The following is a 9,440-nucleotide window of genomic DNA, read 5'->3' as shown; positions in this document are numbered from 1 at the left end:
TCTGGAACAGACTGGAAGGGTAGTGTTTGAGACGGAGCGTAGACTTCGTGCCACGCTAGCACTGAATAGGAGAACCCAAGAACTCGTGTGGGCCACGGGGCCGTCGATAACTTTGTTCCGCTCTCCGCCAGCGCAATTATTTGCTCAAGGTCTTCCGGTTGCTTTGCTGAATAAGCGCAAGTACTCCATGGTGCATCAGGCTGCAGTCATATTATGTAGTCTTGTAGATTTGTGTTCGCGCCCTAGCCCTGGCTATGCTGGCTCCACTCCACGGGCTTATCGCCCCAGGTGCTCGTCTGCTAAATTGCCAATGTGTAGCGAGTTGCAAGGCTTTTAGGTTTGTGACAATGACTTATGTACTCAGTTCCAGGGCCGAAACCTGAGGAACGTCGCCAGAAGTTGTGAACTGGCCCATTTTTCGTTCGCAATCCCAGCGACTGTGGTGTGGCAAGCTTTGCGGCTCTGGCCTAGAATATCATGATGCATGCTGCCATTCACAAAGTTTGCCAACGGTAGGAGTTCGCTATCAGATGGGGAGCAATGTCGCTGACGGAGAGATGGTTGGAGATTGGCTAGCAGCGCTTGCACCGTTGAAGGCCTAGTTCCTTGAGAACTTCGGGCGCAGGTAAGCTATCTATCTGTGCAGACTTTCAACCCTGGTCCAGCACGGGGATCGCTTTTTCTGAAGCCTGGACTTCCGCCTAGGAAACTCCTGGAAAAGCTTTCGTCTATTCCCCTAGGGAGGTACTTTCTACGTTCTACAAGTAGTTAGAATAGGGATTTTTAATTTAGTCGGAGAGGAGAAATGAAATCGGCGCCGTTGTGCTTTGTCACAGCATTGCCACGTTCTCGGGTCTCAGAAGTAAGTGTATAAATGGCCTTGTTAGCGTTACAACTGGCTCCGCCCGTAAATATTAAAAGCAAAGTAAGTTATTTTGAATGAAAATAACCTACGCGGAGAAAACAGTTTAATTATAGCAATAAAAATGCTCAACTGCGCACTCGTCCTATGCACTCAACAAGGCAAAGACGGTAGGTAAGTTCCAAGAACGATTTCTTGTGGTGGGTGGTGGTGTATGTGTGTGCTTCATATCAACAATGTGATGTTAATCCAACTGATGACAATCAGAAGAAAACGCTCTCGGAACTTACCTACCACCTTCGCCTTGATGTGTGTATAGAATGAGTGCGCACTCAAATCATTTTTATTGCTATAATTTTACCGGAATTGTCCTCGCTGTGGTGATGGTGATGTGAGTGCAGAGTTTGGATTGGCCAAGAGCGCAATGTGGTGGTGTGGTGTATTGGATTCCATAATGGCCGGGTCGTCGCTACTTCATCTTACATTTTGAATAATTGTAAAATAGAAGAAGAAAACGCATGGGAACGAGTTATGAGGCAACTATCCACGACTGTAACAAGATAATGAGTACTCAGAAAGTGCGATAACAGGGCACAAAACTGACAGGCTACTGAGACATTCAACGACCCAGCTCTGGCGCATCTCCAGCGTGCAAACCAACAGCCTTCCAACTTGGAAGGTTCGAGGTTGGGTAGGACCAAAGAGGGGAAGGTTCTGATTGCTTATTATCTTGTTACAGTCGTGTTACAGTCGTGGATAGTTGCTTCATAACTCGTTCTCATGTGTTTTCTTCTTCTACTGTACTTTTAATACTGGCTCATCCGAGTTCCATTTTGAATAAAGCTGTCTGTTTTGATAATCGTCAAAAATATGGGAAAAGGGGTGAATGTAGTTGTGTGAAGCCCACACACATCTTAGTTGATGACTGTCTAGGTGTGTGATAGTAGAGTAGAGCCAGAAAGCCTGCCAATTCTTGACGTCCACTAAGTAATCCCTTTCATTGCCCATTCATTGGTTTTGCATGCGACTATGATGTACATATTAGCAGTGGAAAAGCTGGGGTTGTACTCTGCATTAGGGGTCAGCGGGTAATGCTCGGCTTTTCATTATTTAATGCTTTACATAATGCTTTTTTGCACCCTCCTACTCTGATTGAGCACCCCCCCCCCACCCTCTCCCCTACTCATTTGTTGATTTTGTGTTTTTTCCTGCCATTCAACGAAAATGCAGTTGATAGTCATTAGTCACTGCTAGAAGGTTCATAAAGGCACATTTGTCTGGGGTGAAGTCGAGGGTTCGACCCCATACGTTGATTTTGGCATGGTAAGACAATTTTGGAAAATGGGTTACGGGGTAACTGTTTCCCCCGCCCGCCCCCTGCCCGCCCCCTGCCCGCCCACTACTATTTTGACCTACTTTATACTAGAACCCTGGTGGATGTGTCCTATAATTTGTTTCAATGGTGTGAATGCATTGGTGAAGAGCCCAATCTCAAGTATTGGTGGAATTCACACTACTGAGTCTGACTAGGGGTGACGACTCAGTGAGTGTGTTCGATTATGCACTTGAATCAATTCATGAATGGAATCTCGCCGTTCAATTTCGCCGTTCGATTTCATGTCATGAGCCCTGGAATTGGTTCGGAATCCATGCACCCTATTCACATGTTGTAATGTGAATAGCCAGGGGCGATTCATGAGCGGATTCATGAATCGATTCACGGGCATACTCAGTGAATTCACTCAGTGGTAGAGCATTGCCAACCATAAGCAAGGGTCCCCCGGTTCGAGTCCTGGTGGTGGCAGTCAATTTTGTGCTGGGACTTTCCCTGTTTCACCTCACTGAACCGTATGAATATTGAGTAAACGTACTATTAATATTATAGGACCCTGCGATGCAATACTATACTAGTTAGTTGACTTTGACTAAGCAGCACCTTAACACTACAAAGTACAGATTTGTATGGTCCTTGCAGGTACATTTTTACTGAGGTTTCATTTATATCTTAATTTACGTACTTTCCGATATCCGTTTCTCCAGCATGCGATGTAGATATGACAGCCATTCTAGCAGACCTGGATATGGATGTCGGCGACAAGACACACAGCATGCTCTCGCTCTCTCCCGGAGCAGCTTGCCCGCAAAGTCTCACATATGGTGTACATGTACACATAGCCTGCCAGCAAAGTCTCGATCATGGTGTGCAAGACGCTTGCCAGCAAAGCCTCGAGTACGGCCTTCAAGTAGCATTAGCGTCCCGGTGCTATGTTTGTTACTGTCATTAAGCTCACTAGTGGCACTAGCAAGCCCTGTTTCCCCGGTACCAGCAGCAGCAGCTGCAGCAGATACATCACTGAAAGATCCTGCAGTGGCATTGGAAGGTGACTTCACTGAGAGCAGCTCTGTGCAACATGAAGTACTCGCCAAAGATGAAACGTTCTCCGGCCGCCACAAGCACGATGTTGATGGTTTGGATGTTGCAGGCGGCGACACGAAAGCAGCAGGGAAAAGACCAGCTGCACTCGAGGAGGGCGTTGCGAACATTGACCCCGAGCCACTACGCCGGTTCTACGCTGGTCTGATTCGGAGTGGCGTAACCGCTGCCAGCGGATTGTCTGCTACGCACCAAGTGCAATCACAATGCGACATCAGCCATGGCGGGATCCAATCACGTGCAACCTCACGCATCAGCAGTCTCTCACTGCGTAATCCTGTCACTCAGGCGATATTCATGACCGTTCTCGAGCAGCACGAACACGACCTGGAGCAATTCAAGATGTGCCGTGCTGTGAGTGACAGCAGCTCCCTATTAGAATGTAGCAGTGTCCGGCCTATTTGCAAAGATGGAGAGAAGCATACAGGCAAGTTTGCCATGCCCAGTGCGACAACCACTACGGTCAGCACAAGGCGATGGCCATGGCTTGAGGTCTTGAACGCAGTCCCAGCGAAGGCCGCTCCAGGGCTGAGTCTCTCGAGTGCTGCGTCAAGTATGATGGTGATATCGCCAATCTCAATCAGCCATGGCCGCCTCGGCACGATAAACATAAGCCTGCCTATCGTGACACATGCTTACGGCAACAGAGAGAAGCCCATAGTGATGGTGGGTTACATCGAACTGGTCGTATCCGTGCATCGTTACCTTGCTACGAAATGTGCTGTTCCGCCGGGGAATCAATCTCTGCTCCTCGATGCCTGCCCGGAGAGTATGGTGTGCGTCGAGGAAGAGGAACGGCCACGTAAATGTGTTTGCGCGACGGGGAGTTATCAAGCGGAGACACCACCGCTGCCAGTCGCGGGCATTGGCGCTGAAACGGACACCGCACATGTGCGTCTAGTGAACGATCGCAGATCTGCTCCGCCACCGGGCACTGAAACCGAAAGGCGAGCCCGCGATTTGTTTGCGTGCATGCCGTGCCACTCCAGCTGCGTCCGCTGCTCGAACGGCGAGCCTTGCAGTAACCCTGGCGACACCATCGCCATGCTTCTCATGTCATCGCTCAACCTGGCAGCACTTGCAGCAACCATTCTTATATCGGTGATGGTGTTTCTACACCGCCGCAATGCCGTCATGCTATCGAGCAGTTGGCCGTTTCTCATGACCTCGTTGCTCGGTGCGGCGATGATGTTCGCGTCGGAAACACGCTGGCACGATCAGCGGTCCCGCGATGTCTGGGACAGCTGCGTTCTCAGCGCCGTGCTCCACAGCATGGGGTTTTCCCTGTTCTACGGCGCACTGTTCGTCAAGATGTGGAGGATCAGCCGGCTCCTCGCACCCGATTCCCTTGCCACCGTGCTCGTGCAGCGTTCACTCGGGAACCGGGCCCTGCTGCTGCGTCTGGTCGTCATATGTGCAGCCATGGCTGGGTACCAGCTGCTGTGGGTCCTGGTGGATAGACCCCGCTTGCAGTTGGTGCCCGGCCAGGCGTATCAGTACCGCTGCCACCAGGGAAACTTCAGATATGGCCTTCTCGCAGGTGAGAGAACTGGTTGGGTTGCATCACACACTCGTACACTCGTCCATGCACCCCCCCCCCACACACACACAAACACATGTGTACCGGTACAATTATGCTCCCTGCCCAAAACAGGTCACATGGATTTACTTGGGAAAGGGGAAGGCGATTCGAAATGAAACGGAATCCTGGAAAGATGACTAATAATGCTGTTGAACTGCCCAGCGCCCGCAATCCCCTGATATCCTCAGAGTAAGAGGGTATAATTACGCGGTGTGGTGGCGTGTGTGCGTGTGTGTGGAGGGGGGGGGGGGGAGGGGATGGCGGAGGGTGTGTTTATGGGGGGGGGGGGGTGTAGAGGGAGGGAGAGAGAGAGAGAGAGTGTGTGTGTGTGTGGGGGGGGGGGGGTAGAGAAGAGTGGGTGCGTGGGGGGGGGGGGGGGGAGGGGAGAGGAAAGAGGAGGAGGAGGTTGCATGTGTGTGTGTGTGTGTGTGTGTGTGTGTGTGTGTGTGTGTGTGTGTGTGTGTGTGTGTGTGTGCATGTGTGGTGAGGGAGGGAGAGAGGATGAGGGTATGTGTAGAGGAGGGTATGTGCATGTGGGGGACCAGATATGTGTAGGGGGGGGGGGGTGGAGGAGGGGGTGTTTATGGGGTTTATGAGGTTGTGTGGGGAGCGTGTGTGTGCGAGGGGGGAGGGGGTAGAGGAGGGTGTATGTGGGGGGGGGGGGGGCGGTAGAGGAGAGTGGGTGTGTGGGTACGTAGGGGGGGGGGGGGATAGAGGAGGTGTGCGTAGAGGAGATTGTGCGTGTGGAGGGAGGGGGGGGGGAGGGTGTGTGTGTGTGGGGGGGGGGGGTGGTTGAGGTGGGCGTAGAGGAAGGTGTGTGTGTGTGGGGGGGGGGGTGGTTGAGGTGGGCGTAGAGGAAGGTGTGGGGGGGGGGGAGGAGGAGGGTGTTCAAGGGGGCATAAAGGAGGGTGGGGAGAGAGGAGGATGTGTGGGTTGGGGATGGTAAGAGGGTGGGTTGGTAGGAGGGACAGGGGGGGGGGGGGTCTGATGGGTGGCCTCAGCACCTTTCTACCATGCTGGTGTGTCCTCCCCAGGAAGCTAGCTATCTTCCAGGGTTTTAGACCGCCCTTCCAGCATGGGTGCAGGGCCGTGAAATTCAGTGCAGCATACCTCAAAGGCCAGGCAGATATAGTTGTGTGGTTTAAAGATAGTGATTGAGAAACAGCGGGTACCATGTTGAAGTCCTTCTTGGAAACGGAATGATTTTCCAACCGTGCTGTGACCTGCCGTAAATTGGGAGTTTGTGCAACAGTCTACCAGCAGATCCATTTACGAGGCGGCCTCGTTTCGTCGGCCTCTCTAATACACTTGCAGGCAGAAAACAACCGATTTGCTTTCTGTTCAAATGTAGACATCATTATTATTGAAGTGACTTCACTGGAGTCCTCATACTCCGAGAAATAAAGAGTGGTTTTAATTGAACATTCTCTTCATGCATTTGCTCAATCTCAACACGCCAAATCATCCTTTCCACTGCATGATTCGTTAATATTGGATTCTCACCGCCTGCTCTTCTCATTGTCTGTTTAGGCAAGCTGTTGCTAATGGTGGGAGGACTGGTGCTGTGCGTGCGTACGCGGCGTGCATCGTCCCGCTTCACCGAGGCGGCCAGACTCTCCTATCTTCTCTACCTGTGCATAGCGGTGTTGACGGTTACTGAGACACTGGCGTACGTAACGCGTCATGGCCAGTCGACCGGTCGCGAGCAGCAAATCATGAACACAGTTCAGATCCATTTCTCCACGTCGTTCACCATCCTCTTGGTGTTCCTACCGAAACTGAAGCAAACAATAAGTCCGTCGTCTTCTTCGCAGCAGTCAAAGAGTGCTCTAAGCTTGACGTCACATCACACCACACCGGGTGTAAAACCTACGTCTTCAGCCACTGCAGGTGCTGCTCGTAAACGTCTGCCCGCGGCGCTGAAGAAACGACCGTCACTGGGTAGGATATCTCCGAGCGCCAAGTCCACCGTGCCGCATCTGTTCCGCGCCGACTCCGTGTCGCTCGTCTCTCTGCATCTCGATGCACAGCAGCAGCAGCTACAGGCGGGTGCTGCCGGGGAACAGCCACACGGACGCCTGCGACGGTCGCAGTCACTCTCGTTCCGGCCCACGCGCCGCGGCAGTGTATCGTCCACGCACTCGCTGGTCGTGAGAACACGGAGCGACGTTAACTCCGGCGGCTTTGACCAGAACGAGGTCAAACCGGGAGGCGACAGGTCACGACAAATTGCCTTTCCCAATAGCAGGAGAAAGTCGTCCGTTGTCAGTACCTCTGCCTGTTCCGATCCTGATCTCAGTGATCCTGCTCAACTGCAGAATGGTGCAATTCCGAGCACCGACCAAGATGCTCAGAAGTGCCAAAAACATCCTGCACTAGTGCCGCGCCGATCATCCGACATGTCCTCCGCCAGCTTCTACATACAGCCTACCTTGTTGGAGGACGACGACGAGACGGTGACAGACGTGGAGCCTGTGTTTGTGACGCGCATGTCTGACCTGTCCATGGCCTGTTGCTCGCAGCTGCTGGACGAGGCCAGTCTGCTGAGACGGCCGTCGGACATCTCCATACAGAGTTTGGCGTCGCCGGATTCCACGCGGAAACCGAGAACCACCCCGCATACTCCCATCACACGTGCGGGCTCAATCGGCGGTTGCAGTGGCGTGTTCAGTCGCAAGAGCAGCAACGTGTCCGACGTGGCGGTGGTGCCGGAAGACAAGGTACTGCAGACGGCATACCCGCACACGTTTAGCCCGCAGCTCTCCGAACTCTCATTGTCCCTGTCCGGCGGGAACACCGGCCGAGTGCTGCATCGTCACGGGCACGGCAAGGTCACCAAGACAACATCGCTGGAGATGTTCACGCGACAGGGCTCGGACCTGTCGGCGCGGAGCCTGCGTATGGCGGCGCAGGCCATGGCGTGCAGCTCTCTCCTGGCCCAGTCGCCAACCACTACCACCACACCTCCACGCTCCATCGTTAAGCATTCCCCGGCCGGTTCCGTACGCGGCAGCACCAAGCAGGTGTCGTTTGAGTCGAGTACCGATACGGGCATTGGCAGAACATGATGTGGCAACGGTGACCGAATGAGTGTCATTTGAGCCAAGTACTGGATACGGGCATTGGGAGAACTTGATGTGGCAACGGTGACCGAATGAGTATCATTTGACCCCAGCACCGACACGAGCACTGGCAGAATTTGACGTCACTGAGAAACGGTGACCGAATGAGTGTCATTTGACTCGAATACCGTCACATGCCTTGGCAGAACTTGACGTAGAAACAGTGACCGAATGAGTGTCATTACGTTTGTATTGTCAGCAGTCAAGAAACGAGAACGCAATGTAATTTTTTGACCGGTGGTGAAAATCATCGAACTTGCTTCTATAATCATAACCGCGTGCATGCTATCATATTTTTAATTTAACGCCTATAAAGAACAGGCATATACATAAATCTGATGGTCTTTCATCTCTGGAAGTGACATGCAAGGCGCCGTTTTGAGTAAAACCCCATCTCTGAATTATGAAAAAATTATACTTGAAGTGTACGCATTTGCCTCATCTGTATATCTTGACAGGAGATTGCTTTCGTTCCTTTCTCTTGCACTATCGCCTTTTCCTGGTTGTTTTGAGTTCAATTATTTTATTCCTCTCATCTCCAAGAGTTTGAGACTTCTCATCAATCGTTGAACGCTGGAGCCCCTTCCCCCCGCCCCCCCCCCCCTCACTAAAAAGTAATCAAAATGATAAACACATCCCGCATTGCGGACGGGATTTTCACATGCCCCGGTGAGAAGGCAGTCTTGCCTGTTCATAATGGTGAAGTAAAATAAAGAAACAACAACAACAACAACATGCACAACACACCCATCGTGTTGCAATCACCCATGCAATGGTTTAGTCCAGTCCAGTACGGCAGTAGTACTATAGTGAACCTTCAGCTCGGAGCCTCCTGATGTCCCTGCATAGAGTACTCTGTACAGTGTACGTGCAGTGAAACCTGTCTAAGACGACCGCTCAAGGGACCTTCACAACGTGGTCTCTGTTACCAGGTGGTCTCCTTATCCAGGGTCATTGGACTGGAAATCGCATCGCTCGGTCCTGGTTGCAGTGGTCTTCTGTGGCAGGTGGTCGCCTTGACAGGTTTTACTGTACCTCCAAGGGAGGTAAACCAGTACCAATACTCAACGGGCAAGGTACTCCTTATCCGAGGAGAAATACATGTGACTGGAAACAGGTACTTCGTACATGTATATAAATAATAATAATAATACCACAGCACGCGTCCAAAGGCCAAAGAACAATGCATGAGAATACACTGAAATTAAGCCAAGTCTGCTTCTGTCTCCAGTCAACAAAAACTCATCCATAAACAACGTCTGATCTCCATTTCGACTTGTCTGCAGCAGATGCTCGTGCTCCTTCTAGATCGCTGGCATTCTTCAAAGGGATGTCGTGCCCTGCCAGGTCCTTCATGATGGTGGTAGGGAGAGCAGCCGCGGGACGGCCCTTTCGAAGGGCATGTATGAAGGGCATTAAGATAGGCACTTTATATTGTAC

General features: G+C 51.9%; 1 protein-coding gene across 1 annotated transcript; it reads left to right on the top strand.

Moving 5' to 3' along the window:
* Positions 1-250: 250 nt before the first annotated feature.
* LOC135829627 (uncharacterized) lies at positions 251-8,576 on the top strand. Its single transcript, XM_065342025.1, has 3 exons — positions 251-625; positions 2,903-4,836; positions 6,409-8,576. The coding sequence occupies exons 2-3, from the start codon at positions 2,904-2,906 to the stop codon at positions 7,944-7,946; spliced, it is 3,471 nt and encodes a 1,156-aa protein (XP_065198097.1). The 5' UTR covers positions 251-625; position 2,903; the 3' UTR covers positions 7,947-8,576.
* Positions 8,577-9,440: the final 864 nt, after the last annotated feature.

Source organism: Sycon ciliatum, chromosome 13 (genome assembly GCF_964019385.1).
Source record: "Sycon ciliatum chromosome 13, ocSycCili1.1, whole genome shotgun sequence".
Classification (NCBI taxonomy): Eukaryota; Metazoa; Porifera; class Calcarea; order Leucosolenida; family Sycettidae; genus Sycon; species Sycon ciliatum.
Note: the sequence above shows the minus strand (reverse complement) of the source record. Positions and strands in the feature narration are given on the sequence as shown.